A 21500-nucleotide genomic window follows, 5' to 3' on the forward strand; every position below is an offset into this window, starting at 1 on the left:
ATCTCCGTACAATCAGCACGAACCCCTCGGGATGTAGCGTTTCAACAGTGCATCCCATTTATAAAGCCTTAGTGTCCGACCATAAATGCTTCATATTTTTATAGGCCTACACTACAGTAAGAATTAAGCATTTCCTCTCACAAAATGTTGGACCCTACTATTTCAAATAAATGGCAAACATTTGGTATTGCTAAATATGCATCAAAATCATCTTGTTTTATTAAAATGTTGATATTTACCCGAAATTTGTACAGTACACTAACAACAAAAAACTGGAACACTCACTGTTCATTGAGATGTTTATTAGTTGATTGTAAACATTAAGAAAATACACTTTGTTGCATCACCCCTCTCTGAACAACCATTTCAGATATATTTAATTGGGAAAATATAGTTCAGTTGGTTTTATTGCTATAACACAGTCGTACCTTAAGGGACAATGGAGGCTCAAACCTACAGGGACGATGATAAAACCATACATAGTTACGAAAATATACACAAACCGTACATAGACACACACATGCATAGCTTTTATGCATGAACACTGGATAATAAAAACACATACGTCAGAGAAAATACACTCTGGTATATATGTTTATATGTGTAAACACTTCCTTTTAAGTGTGTGTTAGGTATACGTGCATCATGACGGCCACGACTATTTTGCCACATAAACACTTCCCCCTATTAGCTCTAACAGAGCCAAGTACAAATAAACTATGACACAAAGAGAGAAAGCGCTCTGACGGAGAGGGAGACAGTGACTCAGAGAAGTCAGTAAGAGTGAGAGTTGCAAAATAAAAATTGTGTGTCGTGCAAAACTGGTGGAAACTAAGAAGATAAGCTCTGTGTCTTGTAGGCTGATTCTCAGGGGTACTATAGTAAAGGGTTAAATTACAGTAGGGGGCATAGTAGAGTGCCATCCTAAGGATGGGAGACACCATACTGTGGTAACTGATAGATTTCAGACCAAAATGATCAGGGCAAAGCAATCAATCAATCTAGGTGACAAGTCCCTTAGTTAACCCCAGACTACATTTAAAAATAAAAAAAATACTGACCAATCGAATCTTATCAATCCCTTATTATTTCCTATGAATAAATAACTACATTCCCTTTCAGAGAGCCATAGCGATATAGGAAGTTAGTCAAGGCTTAGTATGTAGAAGCAGCGTGTTACAGCTTGTTATTACAGTACCGTTACGTTCCATCTACAGCACAAGCAGCAGAGCAGAGTAAGAGTGGTCTGGTTGAGAAGAATTTAGAGCATGTCATACTTTAGCCATGCCTAGAGTGGAGGTTACTGTAGTTAATGTGTAGGGAAGAAAGCAAGGTCACAAGTAACGGCTAAAGCAAGGTCACAAGTAACGGCGAAAGCAAGGTCACAAGTAATGGCGAAAGCAAGGTCACAAGTAATGGTGAAAGCAAGGTCACAAGTAATGGCGAAAGCAAGGTCACAAGTAATGGCGAAAGCAAGGTAACAAGATACCGCGAAAGCAAGGTCACAAGTAATGGCGAAAGCAAGGTCACAAGTAATGGCGAAAGCAAGGTCACAAGTAATGGCGAAAGCAGGGTCACAAGTAATGGCGAAAGCAAGGTCACAAGTTGTGCTCAGTCAGAGAATCACAGCCATAGATATTAAGGTAAATGAGGCTCATGTAGCAGCATTGCCATTGCAATAAATAGTGAGTATTAAACTAACCTCAAAGCCTAGAATGTATTATGTATTATTGTCAGAGGTCTGGTTTCCAGGACACAGATTAAGCCTAGTTAATATAGATTCTCCATTGAGCACGCTTTTCAGTCCAGAACTTGGCTTCATCAGTGTCTAGGAAACTGGACCAGAATGTTTTGTTATCAGTATAATCACCTAATTTGTCTTTTCTTTGAACTGTCTCAGTAACATACTGTGAGGCCATGCCAGGTGGTGAGGAATAAGAGTGATCAAGACACATGAATAGACTGAAAGTAAGAAGACGGTATACAGCACACCAGTCCCAGGGTTACAAGACCCTCCGTTCACACCGCAGTTTGGTCCCTCAGTACAAGGGAGCACATTTAAAGCACAATGCAGTATGCTGTTGGGTAACACTTCACTCGAATCCTCGGTCATAAGAGCTACATAGCATTATCATAATCATGACACAACGGATGCAATCAACCGCCGTGACAGCTGGTGCTCATGCCATCTCTTATGTCATAATTGTAAAAAGTGTGACAGAGGGTTGTAACACTCAGAAACTAAGTAGCTGACTACAGTCCTTCCGTCAACCCTAGGAAGCGCCACAGTACCATCCCTCGGTATAAAGGAGACAGACTACCGGCTCATGAGTGCACACCACCGCTGTCATATTCAGTCGTCCTAGGTGTCTCTGATCTGAGGGAATTCCTTGTAGATCTCCTGCACTATTAGCTTATCCATCTGTTTGGCCGTGGACCCGCCCTCGTCCGCTCCCGAGTCGTCCTCTCTTAGAATCCTCTGCAGCGCGCCCTGCAGGTCGGAGAGGCGGTGCCGGTGCTCCAGGTAGTCTGTGGAGCGCATGACGGAGTGCATGAGCGCGAGGTACTCCATTCTCAACTGGGAGGAGGAAAAAAAGAAAGAAAGATCGGAAGGTGAAAGAGAGAGAGGGCGAGAGGCCATTAACACAGTCATTATACAGCGGACATTCGCTTTCCTGTTCGGGATGATGTCATGGCGAGGGTTCCTGCTGGCTGGCCAATGGAAAGAGGAGTGGTGTGTGTGTGTGTGTGTGTATATCAGTCTCACCTTTTCCCCAGGTGAGAGGTCAGAGATGCATCGAACAGCGATATCTATCATCACCATCATGTCCGTGCGGTAGAAGATGTTAGCAGAGTCTCGGCTGGCGAAGACATCCTGCAGGAACTTAAGAACTGAGTGTGGGGCAGGGGGGGCATGTTTAAAGACACACACAGGGTCATCTGGAGAGGAGAGAAAGACCAAGTAAGAGAGAGATAAAGGGAAAAAAATATTGAATTGAAATGTATTGAATTGCATTGAATAAAATCCATGTTAACAAGTGTGTGCCTCACCTCCTCGGTTTAGTAGCAGCACTATTTTCTCAGAAAAGAGCTTCACGTTTTTCTTGATCAAAGTCTGCATTATCACGTTGCTGCTGGGCACTGAGAGAGAGACAGAACATACAGTATCCACCTTCAAATAACACACTTTACAATACCACAAATACCACACTTCGAAGGTCAAACACACACAGTTCAAGTAATTCAAAATCTTTCAAAAGAGGACTCGGGTCTCTATTATCCCAAAGCATAAAGCAGTTGATAGGGAACATTCCCGATTCACTATTCTGATGGCACATTAAAGGGGCCCGTCACCATTTCTTCACCTCACATTGATTAAATACATTATTAAATTGGTATGGTGCTGCAGATCACGATGAATATGAGGTTGAAAAGTAGTCAAGTAGCCCTTTAAAGTGCCAATCCGCAGTTGAAACACTAACAAAGAGTTTACCCGTCAATGTTTCGGGAACAAAGCTGAGGGATGGGGCTGGAGAATTGTAACCACTCTCACATTTATAGACAGATCTATGGATGCAAGGAATGACCATCCATGATATAACGATTATAGTTTTAACCTTATTTTGAGACTACACAGTGTATGTTTACTACTACTTTTGTTTACAAACATTGGAGTAAAACAAGCTTATATTTTGGGTTCTGACGGGGTACGATAGTTGAACTAAGCTCGTCATGAGGCGTTTATAAGTTATGTTCTTCAGGAATCAATGGGTACTTATTAATCATTTAGAAGTGAAGTCCAAAATGGATGTAGCAACTACAGATGGCTAAAAACTAAAAGGTGTTTGCTCTGTCTAAAGCCTCTGTCGACTCACCTGTGAGGTGCAGGTTGAAGGCCAGGATGAGGTTGACGCAGAGGTCAGGGAGCTGTTCCGTGGGGTCAGAGGGAAGACCCTCCTCTACCACATCTAGCAGGAACTGAACAAAGCTAGCATTTAAATGCTCTGTGCAGGGAGGGATGGAGAGAGAGAGAGGAGAAAATGTCAATTATATCAATCAATCAATCAATATATACATTTTGGACTTTTGTTTCTATAGCTGACACATTTGGCTTTTAAAGCAATATCGTGGTGATATTTAAGGGGGTTAAGGGATATTGCACGTACCATAGTGGTGATATTTAAGGGGGTTAGGGGATATTGCACGTACCATAGTAAGGGTTAGGGGATATTGCACGTACCATAGTGGTGATATGGCACCTGCTCCCCCATAGAGAAGATCATAGTCAGGACCAAGGATGTGTAGCACATCTTCTGATGCTCTGGGGGGGGGGGGGTAGAGATACAGGCACACACACATTAATGAAAGAGATACAGGCACACACACATTAATGAAAGAAATATAGTGGGGCACAGATATGCTGAATAATAGAGACTGAATCAGAAAGACATAAGGAAGGACACCGAGGTCCCAAAGAGGGAGAGAAAAGAAAGAGATGGATGCCAGAGGAATAGATGGATACAGCGAGAGAGAGAGAGAGACAGGCAGATGGAGAGTGAGACGGAGAGAGAGAAAGGCAGAGGAAGTAAGAAAGAAAGAAAGAGAGCGAGAGAGAGAGAGAGGGGAGGCCTCCTCACCCTGTGTGTCAGTCTGCAGGTCTCTGGCCAGCTCCATGGGCAGGATGGAGTTGAGGAGGGTGGAGATGAGGGCAGAGTCCAGGCTACACATCGCCCCAAACACCTTAAGCAACAGCAGGCGTAGAGACACTCGGTGCTCCTGCACAGTGGCACACAGGAAGTAACACACAGTTACACATCGCTGACAACGTGCCAATGAGACGTCACTCAATCTATGATAATGAAGTACATTCCTAGCACCAACAACACATTTAACAATAGTGCGGTCCTCTTGGGTGGGCAACAGGAGAACAGTAGCGACAGTGTGGGAGTAGAATCGCTTACCATCTGATAGTAGGACACTAGTGACAGCACTGGCTCAGAGTGGTTGACCCTGCACATCCTCTTACACACCACTGGATCTGCATCCGTCTGGACGGAGACACACACACACACACACACACACACACACACACACACACACACACACACACACACACACACACACACACACACACACACACACACACACACACACACACACACACACACACACACACACACACACTTCCTTAGATTCAACAAAGGTCTCAGTGGTCCTCTCACATCAAACCCCAACAGGTAATCAAGGAAAGTGTTTGGCTCCGTCTCAAGCAGAACCCTATTCTCCATATAGTGCGCTAAACAGGAAATAGGGTGCTATTTTGGACACACCCGCTATCCAGGTGCCAGCCCTGAGTCAACTGTCCCCGAGTTCACGTGTCTCACCAGTATCTTCAGCAGCTCCTCCAGGTAACATGCGATGAGGGAGTGGTCTTCGTAAAGGGCCCAGCTGCGCTGCTGAGAGTCGTCGACGTGACGGGCGAGGTCGCCTAATATGACCTCCAGGCGCTGTTCATCGTGACACACTTGTCCCTGTGGCAACGCAGATCTCTGATCCTACAGGGAGAGGTCGGGGGGGGAGGTATGTTACGTGCACGTGGAATCTGTTTGACCTCCCAAAGAGCCACTTCGGATGGAAACATTGTCACAATTATAGTCGGTATAAAGAGCATTGTAGTTTGCAGGCTTTCCGGGTTTCTTTGTGTACAGTTTCTCGTCAGGCGCGGATGTATAACGTGCGCATTTGACAACGTCACTTCCTAGAGCAGGGGTCGTCAACTAGATTTTAGCCGGAGGCCGACGTTTTCTTGAGTGGATGGTCAGGGGGCCGGTATATAATTTACAATTCATTTGAAGACCGCAAATTGACGGCAAGAAGCCCAAACATAAATAATATTTGACCAAAACGTAATAATTTGATACAACAGTAGAGCTAAGATAGGGAGAAGTCTGTCCACAATAAAGCGCTACTCTGCCTTCTTAACAACACTATCAACAAGGCAGGTCCTACAGGCCCTAGTTTTGTCGCACCGGGACTACTGTTCAGTAGTATGGTCAGCTGCCACAAAGAGGGACCTCAGAAAATTACAATTGGCTCAGAACAGGGCAGCACGGCTGACCTTTAAACGTACACGGAGATCTAACATTAATAATATGCATGTAAATCTCTCATGGCTCAAAGTGGAGGAGAGATTGACTTCATCACTCCTTGTTTTTGTAAGAAGTGTTGACATGCTGAATGCACAGAGGTGTCGGTCTAAACTACTAGCACACAGCTCGGACACCCATGCATGCCCCACAAAACATGCCACCAGAGGTTTCTTCACAATCCCCAAGTCAAGAACAGAATCTTGCGGGTGCACAGTACTACATAGAGCAGTTGAATCAGATTTCAAAAACAGATAAAAATACACCTTATAGAACAGCGAGGACTGTGAAGAGACACACATACACATGATACGACACACGCTCTACAGTACAGACACGTACACATGGATTTTGTCATGTAGATATGTGATAGTAGAGTAGTGGCCTGAGGGAACACACTTCATGTGTTGTGAAAAGTGTTATGAAATGTAATGTCATGTAATATATTTTTTCTTGTATATAACTGCCTTAATGTTGCTGGACCACAGGAAGAGGGAGCCTTAAATGGGGAGCCTTAATACAAATACAAATTTCAAATCTTGGTTACATTTGTATAGGATCACATATAATCTCTATTATGTGGGAATACTTTGGAACAAATTTTCAAAATTATAATCACTTTGAGCTGATATGCTGGTGTTTTTACAGTCTTTTATGTCCAACAATAAAAATGAGAAAAAAAAAAAAAAATTACTCTGAAAACTTAAAATCATTGCAGCCAAAATTCGTTCAGCGTGCTGCCAGTTGGAGAACCCTGTTCTGGAAGGTGTGGTTATAACACAGTCCTAACATGAAATTCCATATATTGGAGCAAGTTAGTTGACATCCTACGACTATACGGTTACGTGACTGACCTTGCTCTCTACCAATGAGAGGAGGACCTTCTCTAAGGCAGAGGAGGCTTGAGGAAGGGTGGTCTGCAGGTGACCCACGACCACACCCACCGCCACCCGAGACAGCTCGTAACTCAGGCCCGTGTTGCTCCGAACCAGCTCGATAAGCTCCGCCCCTGTTGTCCCGGGAACAGGCTCTGAGTTAGAGGGGCTGCCGGGGGTGCTTTCAGCGACAGAGGGCGGGGCAAGAGGCCAGTCGGTTTCTGTTTGGTCCTCGGTGCTGGGCTGTGGTGGTGGAGTGGGCTGTGGTGGTGGTTGGGGGGCATGGCCCTTCTTTGAGGGAACTGGCTGGGGAGAGGGAGTAGAGGGGGGCAGGTCGTCTGGAGGATGGGGTGGGGGCTTCACACGGCTTGGCACTGGGGGCGGGGTGCTGGCAACGCTTGTCAGGCTGACATCAGAGGACACCACCGAGTGGGAGGAGACAGAGTCCAGGGAGGCGGAGCTGACCGAGGGGGACAGGCCAGTCCCGGCAGGAGGGGTAGGGCCAGGAGGTGGAGGAATGGAAAACTCTGCTGAGAACGAGAGAACAAGGAAAACTAAGGAAGTGCGGGAGAGGATAGAGTCAGTGTAGAAGTAATGTTGCAGTAGATTGCATGAGTAGTGTGTATATGTGTGCGTGTGTGTGTGCGCTTGTGTGTGTCTGGATAGAAGATGAGTAGCTCTGCGTCTCCATGGTGATAGTGAGACAGTCACCTGGGCGTCGGCTGGCTCTTTGTTTCTCAGGAGGGGGAGGGGTTATGGGTGCTGCACGGCGGGGCTGAGGAGGCACCTGCAAGAAAGAAGAGTAAATCAGTAAATATCAGGATATTTATGTGCATGCACTTGTCTCAGGTTCCTCAAAAAATTGACTATGAAGTATTCTTGTTCAGGTGTGTACGAATACTGCAATACCTGGTAAAGCCCTTGAAGATTGTCGGTACTCTCTGACAGGGTGCGACTGACACCATTGGGTGGTTGAGGGGTGTGGCTGAGGGACAGTTCGCTGGTAGATGAGGGCAGGCCCTGCTTGTGACTGGATGAAGTTGGACTTCGCCTTGACAGGGTCTCCTTCCTGTGATGGATCAACTTCCTGTTCCAGACAGACACAGAGAGAGAGAGAGAGAGAGAGAGAGAGAGACAGTGGCTATGTCTGAAACAGCATTTAATACTACTAAAATAGTGGACCAGGCTAAATAATGAATAGGGGGCTATTTCAGATGGAGCTTATGAAGATAACTGATCACAATGCAGAAGATGCACCAATCAGGAACCTGCAGCATGACGATTCTACATAGTGACCATTCAAATATCAGACAACATGAAACTAGTTTGCATGCGTGGTTGTGTATGGTATAACAATAGGAGCAGGGCCGTGCACAGACCTTTTCAGGGGACAGGTGCTCTAAATGCCTCAGTAGCCAAAACATTTTTATTTTTATTTTTTATTTTTTACATAGGCCAATTTATTTCTGCAACACTCACTCATCATCACCAATTGTAATCAATCTAGTTACAGTGCCTCCTAAAGACATTATTGACATTGTGAAAAAAAGGGTGGGCTCACTTACAGAAAAAACACATGTATTTGACGTGTACACGTGTAGTGTTCCAAAAACACATGTTTTCATGTGATCTTGTGTGAAGTTAATGTGATAACGTGAAAAAATGTCAAGCAACATGAAACTACACGTGAAAGCGGGCCTGATTTCACGTGAAATCATGTAATTTTCAACACGTAAAATCATGTGGTTTTTCTGTAAAGTCCATCAGCTGATCATGACGTTGATGACTGATGTAAAACTGCTAGTTAGCTAGCCTGATTTATTTTACTGATTGTGATTTACCTCTGCGTCATTCCACAAGAAATAGGATTTCGACACCCACCACTCAGATTATTCTGATATAATTTCTGTAGTTAGAAACAGATAAGATTAGAATTCCTGCAACATTATTTTGATCTCTGAGAAATTAAGCTAACTGATTTCACACAAATTGGCCCTTTTCATTTATAGAATTGATATAATATTTAACAAATATAGTAACTAACATCCGATTTGTACAAAAATTCTTCCAAACAATGAGTGAGACATGAGGGAGACCAAAAAAAAAAGCCAAAAGCTACCCACGGACCCACCACACCCCACACCAACGGCAAGTATACAGTATAAGTTCTCTATGTTTGACAAGTAGTATAAAGCTGTGGCTTGGTGTATTGTTTATTCATACTACACTGAACAAAAATATCAATTAAACATGTAAAGTGTTGGTCCCGTGTTTCACGAGCTGAAATAAAATATCCCAGAAATGTTCCACAAAAAAGTGTATTTTACTAAAATTTTACATATCTGTTAGTGAGCATTTCTTCTTTGCCAAAATAATCCATCAACCAGACAGGTGTGGAATATCAAGATCTGATTAAATAGCATGATCATTACACAAGTGCACCGTGTGCTGGGGACAATAAAATGCCTCTCTAAAACGTGCACTTTTGTCAGACAACGCCAAAGATGTTTCAAGTTTTGAGGGAGCGTGAAATTGGCATGCTGACTGCAGGAATGTCCACCAGAGCTGTGCCAGAGAATTTAATGTTAATTTCTCTACCACTTGCCGTCTAAAATGTTGTTTTAGAGAATTTGGCAGTACGTCCAACCGGCCGTCGTGTGGGCGAGAGGTTTGGACAAACTGAATTGCATTCATGGAGGACTGGCTTGACTTGCGAGGATGACCACACAATGGATTTTCTACATGAGCAAAAGCTATTGGTTTTCTAACCAATGTTGCAAAAAAAAAATTGTGATCCACTTGATACATACAAGAGACCAGTAAAATTGATAAAAGGGTGTGGCAGTAGCAGGAACAGCAGCATCAGTGGGCAAAACGGTGTACTTTCACTAATTTATGAGGGGAAATGCAAGCGACTTCAATGGCTAATTTCTCTGAACAGGGGGGGACATCATTAAATTCACTGAGATTACATAGTATGAATAAACAAAACTCCAGCAATACACTACTTGTCAAACATAGAGAACTGATACTGTATACTGGCCGTTGGGGTAGTCTTGGTGTTGGGGGTCCGTGGACGACTTCATTGTTATGAAGAGGTTTGTTCCAAATCGGATGTTGGGTACTATATTTATTGAATATTATATGAATCCTATCAATTGAAATGTCAAATTTGGGTTCAATCAATTTTCTTAGTTCAAATTGTCTTTCAACAAATGTAACAGGAATGCTTATCGTATCTGTTTCTAATTACAGAAACCATTTCAGAACAATCTGAAATGGTGTCATGACTTGCTGAAATTACTTGACGATGACTTGCGGGCAGTGGGTTCCGAAGAAAAATGACCAAAACATTTCTGAAAAAATAAAACATTTGGGGGGGAATTTTATTACCACCGAAAAGGGCACTTTGGAGACTGGAAGGGCAAAGGGGCATGTGCTCTGCACAGGTAGAGCCCTATCTGTGCACGTGCCTGAATGGGAAAATGTGTGTGCGTGAGTGTGCGTGTGCGTGTGTGTGTGTGTATGCATCTGTGTGTGTTTGTGTGCATGCTAATGTTGCACTCACTGTAGCACGTCTCGCTGCTCCAGGTTGTATTTGCCCCCGTTCTTCATGGCCACGTTATGGATCCCTTCGATGGCCCTGTCGATAGACTGTAACACTTCATCCTGCTCCGGAGCCTGAAGAACAGAGGAAAGGAGTGCAGAGAGAGAGAGAGAGAGAGAGAGATAGTGAAATATTCATAATCAGCATTCATTATTATGAAACTGGAAACAAAAACAAACAAAACATTTGGCTGGAAGGCAAAATGGGACTCCGGGCGGAAAATCTAGGACAGCACAGTTATCTAACCAAAATCAAACCCTCTTGAACAGGAACATACCTACTACACGACCCAGGCAGGGACACACTCGGACAGACACAGCAAATCCCGCTGCACAGTCAGAGAATGCACACTGAATATCGGTCTGTTTCAGCATTGTTTCGTTTGACTGATTAGTCAGATGAAATTTCAGCAAAACACACTCAGAAACAAGCAGTTCACACTGACTCAATAAAAGTGCATTGGAGCATCCATCTGTGTGGCTATGACATCATATGGGATGCTAGCCCTTGATCATGACTCTCAGTTCCATTACATTACACATAAGAGTCATTGGAGGAAGGTGTCTTCTGTATTTTATTTTTTTAAGAGCCCCGACACTAGGTTTGAACATTAACACACGTCGCTTGCTGTACGGTTTCGGAAGCATAAGGACCTTCTCTTTCATATCGGCGAGAAATAACTTTCATAAAACAAAAGGTTACATTGATACACACCTTTATAGAGTTACGGTTAGTGTTCCCACACGGCCATATATCCATGTTATGGCGCGTGTTTGCGGAAGACAGACGGGAGACAGAGGGACCACATGGGCTAATTAGCTATCTAGTATGCTCCCGACACCTGTGTGTTATGGAAGAAGGCCAACAGAAATGTGTTGTCACTGAAAAATACTGTTGGCTGCAACTGTGTTCAATCCAGTTAAAACAGTGAGTGTATGTGTATATTTTGCATTTGTGAAATTATTTTGATGTGATATGAAAGTAAAGGGCTTTATGTTTCTAGAACCGTACCGCAATAGAGAATTGATTCACGTTTAGATGGAGCATTTGGCTAAGGAACAAATAAATCCCCATCAAAATCCGTCAGTTTAAGCTAGAGATATATGCGTCTCAATCTACTGCATTTGCCAATGTCGGCCTTCCGCATCTGCGGTCGAAGTTGGCCGAGCTACAGCGGTGTTTGCCAGACCATGAAACCAGTGGCGATTTTAGCATGTAAATCTTGGTGGGGCAAACAAATGAAAACATTTTGGGGATGCGTGCCAGCAAAGCCACTACACAACACAACACTAAACAATAGATGAATTGCACTATAACAGTGACAAACGGTGCACACAAACTGTTAGGATCTACATAAAGCTGTCCCAACACCTTACCACTGCTATACTTGGCTATCAGCGGAGCCTTGTCTGGCAACGAAACAGTTCATTCAGACTAATTTACTTTTTTTTTTTAACATAGCTGATATGACTGACTTGCTTAAACAAATGTGGTTTCTACTGACAATTGAGATGTACAAACTATGGCATAAGAGAACGATGAGCGGATAAGAGGCAACACATAACTTTGATTAAGACATTAATGAGCGAGCTAGGAGGGACGTAGTCAATATATCTATTTGTTCAGCACTTTTGAAATGTACAGCAACAGAATTCAGAACATCGGGTGTTCTTACAGTGTTCTCCCTGTACACCAAGTCAGAACCAAAGGATAAATAAAGTGGGCATATAAGCAGACAATGAAAGCTCTTTCAATATTCAATGATTACATTTCCCTAAAACAGGTTATAGGCTACATGTGCACCACCAAGTCTGAACAGCAGGCGGAATTAAGTAGTATTACTTTCTTAGCTACAGTATACATATCTCCCTGGCATATGACATAATTTATGCAGCAGCATACAAAACATTTTTGGACTCACCTTGTTGTGCTGTGCTTACTTGAACAGGACGGTGGCGCAGCGGTCCTTTGTGGGCAAATTTTGTCATCTAACTTTGTCATCAAAGTCTGGCATTCTCTGGATTTTTGGGTGGGAACTCGGAAAAAAATAAGGTCGAATCAGGATGACGTCAGTGATCTTCAGGTCGTAGCTCTAGAAAGAGGCCCGAGCTCCCGATTTACAATTCTGAGTTGGATGACCATTCAAAACGTACTTTCCCAGTCGGAGCTAGTTTTTTCCCCGAGTTCCCAGTTGTCTTGAATTCGCTGTAATCAGATTTCTCAGTTCAGTTGTTTTGAGCGCGGCTGAAATCATGCTGGATTGACAGCATGGCCAATGCTGAATGTTTAGCATTTTAAACTTGGAAAAGAGACCCTTAAACCCAGAATTGGGACTACACATCCACTCCACTGAATAGCAGGCTAGTGATTGCAGTTAGCCTCTGATTCCTTACAAACCACTCAATTTGCGATTTTCAACTTATTGTGTAATGTTTATGTCCAAGGGCCGATGAGCACTGATGCGTTTTATCTATAATTTCTCTTCATATGACAAGGATTAAAAAGGATTTGCCAATAGATTGTCGACTTGACTCATAATGATGACTGCTAGCTAAGATTTTGAAAGTATGATGTTAACATCAGTCCAATCAAAGCTACTGTAGATAACATGATTTGACATTTTATGTGGCCAATTACCTTGAGCCTTCTTGGATGGTCACCTCTAATGTAACTCTATGGCAGCACCCAAGGGGCTTGAATTTTCGAGGTCTACCCTTAGATTTGGCAGTGAGGTAGTGTCCCCATGAGTGACAGAACACTGAGCCAATCACGGTGCATCTAGAGAGCATTACCAACCCCTACGCTCCTTATTTTCCGCTGGCTGCTCCACAACCATGGAAAGCACTGAGCTAGGCTGAAACACCTACCTTACTCAGGAAAGCAAAAAAGAGACCATGTTTGTTTGGAGGGTTTATAAACTCAATGATTCCAATTTTTGTTTTACGAATTTAACTTTAATTAAATTAGTTGACTCTTCACATGGGATGATTTCACTAAACAACAAAAGAAATGGAATATTGAATGATCCATCGCAGCTCCCAAAAACGTTTTCAACAAAGTTCTGTAAAATGATAGTCTAGAAACTAAAGCTTTGGTTGTCTTCCTCTCAGGCTTTCATGTATTCTCCCTGGACCTCCTCAAAGTCCACCTCTTGAACATCAGACTCTGAGGCCTCATCTTCACTGTCACTTTCCAACCTTGTTGAGGATGGCTCGTTGTCAGGCTCAAAAAGCCTAAAATGCCCACCAATTTTCAACCCTTGTATTAGTCAGCCTGTTGCGTGCTTTGGTGTGTGTGTTCCCAAACAAGGACCAGTTGCGCTCTGAAGCGGCTGATGTTGGTGGGATTTAGAGGATGATAGAGGCAACAGGGGAAAGAGACTCAGATCCACAAAGTCCCTTTCACCAGGTGGCTGATGAGATATGTTGGCACGACTGCCATATTGCATCTCCATACCAAAGCCCTTGCTTGGAAGTGTACTTCGCCAGACTGCCAAGAACCTTGCCCTTATCCAGGCCAAGGAGGCAAGACACGATAGTGATGGCCTTGTTGATCTCTGCACCAGACAGGATGCTCTTGCCAGCATACTTGGTGTCCAACATGTATGCTGCGGCGTGTATGGGCTTCAGGCAGAAGTCTTGATGCTTTTTGCCGTATTTCAGAACTGCAGTTTCCTCTGCTTGGAGCAACAGTGAAGTGGGCAGGGCAGTACAGATTTCTTCTCTTACAGAGTAGAGTCTAAACATCAGACAGGATGGCATTGTCTCCCTCAATCCGTGCAATGGCTACTACAATAGGTTTCAGGAGTTTCAGGCTGCTTCCCACTCTCTCACAAAATACATCATCCAGAAGGATCCTCTTGATGGGGCTGTCCATATCAGCAGACTGTGATATGGCCATTTCTTGGAGAGACTCCTTCCCCTCCAGGAGACTGTCAAACATGATGACAACACCACCCCAATGGTTGTTGCTGGGCAGCTTCAATGTGGTGCTCTTATTCTTCTCACTTTGGTGCTATAACTTGATGACCCTTCACATACATAAGCATTTCCTTGGCTCTCTTGTAGAGTGTCCATTGTTTTCAGTGCCACGATGTCCTTGAGGAGCAGATTCAATGCATGAGCAGCACAGCCAATGGGTGTGATGTGATGGTAGGAAGGACTCCTACACTTTAGACCAAACAGCCTTCATGTTCACAGCATTGTCTATCACCAGTACAAATACCTTCTGTGGTTCAAGGTCATTGATAACTGCCTTCAGCTCATCTGCAATGTAGAGACCAGTGTGTCTGTTGTCCCTTGTGTCTGTGCTCTTGTAGAATACTGGTTGATGGGGTGGAGATGATGTAGTTAATTATTCCTTGCCCACGAACATTCGACCACCCATCAGAGATGATTGCAATACAGTCTACTTTCTCTATGATTTGCTTGACCTTCACTTGAACTCTGTTGAACTCTGCATCCAGCAAATAAGTAGATAAAGCAAGCATGGTTGGGAGGGGTGTATGCTGGGTGAAGAACATTCAGAAATCTCTTCCAATACACATTGCCTGTGAGCATCAGAGGTGAACCAGTTGCATACACAGCTCGAGCAAGACATTCATTCGCATTTCTCTGACCACATTCCTCCATTGAGTCAAAAAAACTTCTGATTCCAGGAGGACCATGAGCTGTTGCTATCGATAATGTGTCTGATTCATCATTTTCACCACGAATAGAAGTAGAGGGACTTTTGTCAGAGGTTGCTTGTTGTGAGTGCTGATGGAACTTTATGCACTTGGCCAGATGTGTTCCATTCTTCACATATGATTTGGCGCATTATTTGCAAATGTACACAGCTTTTCCTTCTACATTAGCTGCAGTGAAATGTCTCCACACATCACATAGTGCCTGTGGCATTTTCCTGTAAAGATTAGGAAAACATTTGTAAGAAAAAAAAAGAAAAAAAAAGCTAATACAATTCCATGTACAGATAAATAGTTAGCAGTTGGATTAAACAACTCCTTTGTAAAATAAATGTTTTAAAATGAAACATGTATGGAAACAGGTGAATTAACACTCCTCAGTTAGCAGGCTCAAGCAAGCTAAAAACCCACATGGTAGCAGAAACCAACTAGCAGAAGTTGTTAACAAGCTAGAAATTATTTAAACACACTTTGCTGTAGGCTACTATTTACTAGTTAACAAAAAATTATGTATGTCATAAATATATTTACCCCACCCAGTCTTGTAATGAAAACTTACCAGAAAGCATGTAGTCCTTGGCTCAGACAGTGTAGTAGTGTGGGCTCAATAGCATCTCATTAATGTGCAAGATCTTGAGAATCAACTGTACATGTGATGGAAGAGTGCACTGCGCATGCAGAGGGTTGCAATTCCATTGAATTGGGGATAGTTTAACCAAAATATACCCCAAGACCTAGAATTGCCTTATGTGTATCCCACAAAAAAAAAGGTTCACAGCTATGAGCTAACTTTTTTTGATGAATTTAAGCAAAATTCCTGGGCTTAATTTACCGGAAATTTACCGGATAGTTTCCGACCCTTTGCAACCCTAAATATGACTCCAATGTGGAAAGGAGACACTCTCACGGTGGTGGTCTCCGTTTTCAGTGTCACGAGACTCGTCTAAAGGTAACCCATACAAATTAATGGAAGTATGGAGGTAGGTTTGTGTCCACAAAAATAAGAGGTTAAATATGTATCTGAAAAAACGTAAATATTTACTGAGCCATTTATGAATGTGTTATTCAATGCGTTTCTACTGGCTACAGTAGTCGTTTTTTTTATACCTAAAGGGGTCCTAAAATTCAGTTTTTTAAGGAGAAACGGTAGGCTCCTTAAGAGTACATCTCAGGCTAATGGATGCATGCATGAATCTGTAAGAGTAGCTGTATTCTGTCACAATCTAAGCATAGCTCTAACTCAGGGGTTCACAAACTTTTTCACTTGGGGCCCCCCTTCCAGCATTGGGGAACATCTCACGCCCCACCTGCCGCGCACGTGCCAGGTCTATTTTTATGGGCACAAGCACTGTTCATGCCACAAAATGTTCACACCTCTCTTGTTAGTGGAGAACATTTTGCAGGTTTAAAGCTTATTTGCTGCAATTCTACACATTTTGTCATGGGGTACAAAGAAAATGTTGCAGTTTTAAAGCTACATTTCTTGCAATTCTATACATTTTGCCATGTCTCATGTGATATGAGTGACCAAAAAATTACAACCTTATCTATGGGCTAAAAAACCTAAATAAAAAAAACATTAGCTGACATGGGCTAGTTGATCTGGACATTTCTGACAACTTATAAATAGCTCTCTAAGGTATGCAACAACTAACATGAGAAGAGGAACTGATGATGCAAAATCCAAATTCGAAATTGCACCTTGTGCATTCTACTATTACAACTTCCTAACTGACCTATATTTGGCACAGTTAATTCCCTATCTCCATAGAAAGCATAAGACATTTGATTACAGTTGTATTTGTGTTTAGCAATATATCATATGTACTGTACTTGCTCTAATCTCACATCAGTCACGAGATCTGAGATGCGCGTGACACACAAATGATAGACGCTGCGCCACATTTTCATACAATTTTGGCTTATGTCGCAACGACCCCTGCGGTGCACACCCAGATGGCATTGCGAACTTGCCAAGCCTCTCTGAGCCTCTCTCATTAACCCATTTGAAACATTTTGATTTATTCTAAACATATTTTTGTTAACATGTAAACGTTAGCATAGCGTATTGAATGTGGAAAATACTGTTTAATAATGCAGCAAAAAGTCTAGTATGATAATGTTTACATTCTGCTTTACTCATTTCATATGTATGTACTGTATTCTATTGTACTGTATTTTAGTCAATGCCACTCCGGCATTACTCGTCCTAATATTTATATATTTCTTAATTCCATTCTTTTACTTTTAGATGTGTGTGTATTGTTATGATTTGTTAGATATTACTGCACTGTTCAAGGTAGGAACACAAGCATTTCGCTACACCCGCAATAAAATCTGCTAAATATGTGTATGTGACCAATACAATTTGATTTGATTCATGAGAAACAACTGAGGCACAGGCAATGCAGTAGAGCAAAATGATCTGTCTCATGTCTCCCATTCAGGGAGAACCGTCACTTGAAAGCCACAAAAGTAACTGCAGTGAGGTCTATTGGAATGCACGCACCAATTGGACCTCGCCTCCTCGTTCAATTCTCTGTGGTCCACTCTTTTATCATGCTAACAAGCTAGCATGGAGGACCTGCTTGTCAAAATCCACGTCCCACTTTCACTAATCGAGAAAGTGAAAAATCCGTTAAACATACCTGAATCCTTTCGATGTAAGAAGCGGGAACGTAGCCGGTTTCGCCCGAACTGCAGCGCGAGCCGAGCCACCAGTGTTTGTTGCTGCGTTCCAGGATCAGAAAGCCCTCCCCGGCCCCGAAGTGGAGCGAGTTGGGCTCCGCGGATCGGAAAGCATACAGAGACCGATACATATTTATTCTGTTTTAAACCAGTTGTAATTCCTAAAAACACCGATATGACTGTTTCAGCAAATGCACAATTAGCTAATTCAGTAAATAACTGATGTACCCAGTCTTAGGTAATTTTAAATAGATATTTACGACTTCGCGAATGATTCTCCTGCTTTCTATTTACATTGTAAAATCCAATTTGCGACTTGACCCGTTCAAGCTTGTCCCGTAAACACAGTAGGGGGCGCGCACGCACCCACGCAGAACAACACACAAGCGGGCACGCCTCTTTGGAAGTCAGGCGAATTCATCAATGGCAGAGCTGTCGGAGGAGGCTTCTCGTCCTATCGTTCTTTGTTGTTGTTGTTGTTTTGCAATATAAATCCAACGTATGCAAACTTGCTTCACATGTGCATCAGATATAGGGCCATAATTATGACTGTCCATCCTATCATGTTCCAGTGAAGGACATGATTGGAAACTATTTCCAGATTAGAAATATATACTTTTTTTTATGTGCTTTATAATGTTTATTTTTTTATTTTTACCACATGCATGTAATCATCCTCCTCTGCCATTGATACAATTAATCACTGATTTCTAGAATGTATCTACACAAGACCCGTTACGTTATAAAATAACCGGATGTACCCAAACGGAAGAACCAAACGTTGTGCTACACATAATTAGTTCCCACCCTGGTTTTAATGTATTTGGTTCCAACGGGCATTAAGTACATAACTGTCAACAACATGGCTGTCACTATGTGTGCACGACTGTTTCTCCACAGATCTTCACAGGGTCTTCGGCTCAGCCCTCGGACACCAGCCGCGTTCACAAGGTACAGTAATGCTGAGAAACGAGACATCTAGATAATAGAAACGACAATGTGTTAGTGCTAAATGCTACTAGCTACACAATTTGACATATCTACCCCCTGACTGGCTACTTAGCTTTTGGTAGATGCTGCTGTCAAAGCTTGCTACTTGAGATACATCCCAGGCAGAATATACCAATTCTATGGTTATTACATCTTGCTAGGTACAGAGAGACCTATTTCATAATACAGAGAGACCCATTTAATCAAATCTGATTAAAAAAATGGCTATGGCCTCCCAATACATGTTTGAAGGTAAAGTCAACCCCAATATCAAAGTTTGTCAAACGTTTTTAGACATCAACTAGGTCTGATGTCCCTATCCCACGCCATCCAGTTGTAGCCACTAGCCAGGTACAGTATGTGATGGAAAGGCAACTTAATGTCTCTCCTTCTTCTCCAGCCCCTTTCTATCTCGCGCCCACAGGCTTGGTCCCAGTGATGATGAGATGTACCAGCGTACCACAGTGTCTGTCATGCAAAAAGAACCAGGAGCTGGAGCAATGATCCACAGCTACAGCCCCAGAGGGTTCAACATCGATGGGAACCGTGTTTTCGGGCCATGTGCCGTGCTACCTCCAGCCATCCTCCAATGGAATGTAGGAAAACGTTTTTTATTTTTTTATTTTTTTACCATTCCTCTAATCCCCACCAGAAGTCAACCTTTTATGATGGTTCTATTTTTTTCATCTCTCTTCAGTTTACCTGCTCCCTGTAATACTGTTGAGTGCTGTGTGAGAGTGAGATATTTAACTGGCTAAATGAGGAGTGATGATGAGTAGAATATGAGATGTAACAGTGTATTATGTTGATTGTCCTTTTGGCTACTCATCTGTCGCCCCCTGCAGGTAGGCAGCTATAAAGACATCACTGTAGAGAGCATGGCCCTTTTCCACATGCTGGAACCTCGAATTGGTGAGATAATTCAATTATACTTTAGTCACGCTGATATGAGTTATGAGGATAGACAGAAAGTCACATACTCTAATTTATGAATGTACAAACTCATGCAAGATGCTGTTTAGGTTCTGGTACAAATCCAGTTGGACACCAGAGGAAGCTCAGACTAGATTTATTCCACCCAAACTGGAGGCTACAGCTGCATAGCACCCATGCAATTCATGCAAGCATATATTTATACCTTCCGATTAGTCACCTCCTTGTATTTCTATCAGTCTCTGTTGCTGGGCAACAACTGAGTGATTCCCTATTGGTTTTATCATGGCCCAGCCTGAGTCCAGAACCTTCGTGGGCAAGGGTGTGTGTGTGAGAGAGATAAGACTACAGTTGGAGTGTTGTTGGGATGGGCCCCCTCTTAAATAGTTGCCAGTTCATGTTTGATCGTCAGAGCTTGACTATGATGATGATTGTACAGTGTTATCACCTGAACAACTTAATGATTGTGTATGACCATGATGTGTCTCATGAATGTTTTGTATCCACAGAGATTCTGGTCCTGGGCACAGGGGGTCGGTCAGAACGGATTGACCCCAAAGTCCTGGCCCTCCTCAAGAGCAAAGGCATCGCTGTGGAGGTGCAGGACACGGTAGGGGCACCTGACCTCACCTGGCATCTGTCTACAGTAGAAGGATTGGGCTTGTGCAATATATTTCAGTGCTTGAGCATTCATAGGCCGGTTTGCACAAGCCTGGTTCAGAATGTCCTCTTGAGATTTCTCTCACATCAAGTTACTGTGTGCCACCTCCTGGAAAGTAGCTATCCATCCATACACAGACATGGGAAGCCCCTGCCTATAGAATAAGGTGAAGGGCAGTTATAATTTAGCATTTTTTCCTCTCTCTTTCTCTCTGACACTCATCCCTTTACCTTCCTCAGCCAAACGCTTGTGCAACCTTTAACTTCCTGAGCAGTGAACGGCGAGTGGTGGCGGCAGGTCTGATTCCTCCTCCAATCAGCACGGAGCTGGAATAGCAACAACAAAAACGACAGAAGGAGGTCTCGATGGAAAAGAGGAACTACTTTCACCACTGGGATGGATGATCTGGATAAATCTGTCCTCATTATGTTTTTTAGCATTTGCAAACTTTGTACTTGTGTGACCATTCCCCACAGAGGGGAAGGGGGGGGTTGGTTGGTTATGAAATGTGTAAATGAAAAAGAGAACAGGATTTCTGATGAATATTGAAGGATATGATTTGGTGGGAGTGTTATTTAGTGTTTCATATATCTGTATCATGGTAAATACATAAGGCCAGCTACCAATGACGCAATAAACAATATGTTTTGTATTTATTTAATTGTCAGTGAAAGCATATGGGAGTATGTGTATGTAATCTACCCAAGGTGACTGTCCTTCACTGAGATTAGTAAACCTCTCTAATCTCATTGTCTGTCTATCCGTTTGGCTTCCACCCCCATCTCTCTGAACCACCGCTTTATCTGTCTCAGAATAGAACATAACGCAACTCCAGCGGCTTTGTCCTTCTTGGAGTTAATCTGTTGGGTAAGGGTATCCCTAATTACTCTGCTCTGATGCATTTACCATCATCCAT

General features: G+C 43.0%; 2 protein-coding genes across 5 annotated transcripts; one reads left to right on the forward strand and one right to left on the reverse strand.

The window, feature by feature from the left end:
* Positions 1–285: 285 nt before the first annotated feature.
* Positions 286–18344, reverse strand: LOC139563897 (NCK-interacting protein with SH3 domain-like). Of its 4 annotated transcripts, none has more exons than XM_071382900.1 (13): positions 17961–18344; positions 10590–10702; positions 7931–8108; positions 7733–7808; positions 7001–7551; positions 5385–5555; positions 4962–5048; positions 4638–4776; positions 4241–4321; positions 3876–4004; positions 3052–3141; positions 2768–2940; positions 286–2578 (listed from the first exon to the last, which is right to left on the reverse strand). In XM_071382900.1, the coding sequence occupies exons 1-13, from the start codon at positions 18129–18131 to the stop codon at positions 2363–2365; spliced, it is 2175 nt and encodes a 724-aa protein (XP_071239001.1). In that variant the 5' UTR covers positions 18132–18344; the 3' UTR covers positions 286–2362. The 4 variants fall into 4 exon arrangements, with proteins under 4 accessions (XP_071239001.1, XP_071239011.1, XP_071239019.1 ...); XM_071382910.1 differs by having other exon boundaries at positions 7001–7548; positions 17961–18277; XM_071382918.1 differs by lacking the exon at positions 17961–18344 and adding an exon at positions 12550–12676.
* A 426-nt stretch (positions 18345–18770) lies between these two features.
* On the forward strand, positions 18771–21240 carry ndufaf3 (NADH:ubiquinone oxidoreductase complex assembly factor). Its single transcript, XM_071382951.1, has 5 exons — positions 18771–18951; positions 19391–19586; positions 19836–19902; positions 20433–20533; positions 20824–21240. Exons 1-5 carry the CDS (start codon positions 18818–18820, stop codon positions 20917–20919), a joined length of 594 nt encoding a protein of 197 aa, XP_071239052.1. The 5' UTR covers positions 18771–18817; the 3' UTR covers positions 20920–21240.
* The last annotated feature ends 260 nt before the right edge of the window (positions 21241–21500 follow it).

The sequence above is a fragment of the Salvelinus alpinus genome, chromosome 2, assembly GCF_045679555.1.
Source record: "Salvelinus alpinus chromosome 2, SLU_Salpinus.1, whole genome shotgun sequence".
Classification (NCBI taxonomy): Eukaryota; Metazoa; Chordata; class Actinopteri; order Salmoniformes; family Salmonidae; genus Salvelinus; species Salvelinus alpinus.

Bases quoted from the DNA above. Each gene is read 5' to 3' on its own strand.
- ndufaf3 (XM_071382951.1), top strand. From the start codon at position 18,818: ATGTATTTGGTTCCAACGGGCATTAAGTACATAACTGTCAACAACATG. The intron at 18,952-19,390 runs GTACAGTAATGC...CTTCTTCTCCAG, and splicing joins ACACCAGCCGCGTTCACAAG to CCCCTTTCTATCTCGCGCCC. The intron at 19,903-20,432 runs GTGAGATAATTC...TTGTATCCACAG, and splicing joins CATGCTGGAACCTCGAATTG to AGATTCTGGTCCTGGGCACA.
- LOC139563897 (XM_071382900.1), bottom strand. From the start codon at position 18,131: ATGTATCGGTCTCTGTATGCTTTCCGATCCGCGGAGCCCAACTCGCTC. The intron at 5,556-7,000 runs GTCAGTCACGTA...CTCTCCCTGTAG, and splicing joins TCTCATTGGTAGAGAGCAAG to GATCAGAGATCTGCGTTGCC. The intron at 4,005-4,240 runs GTACGTGCAATA...CTCCCTGCACAG, and splicing joins GGTGCCATATCACCACTATG to AGCATTTAAATGCTAGCTTT.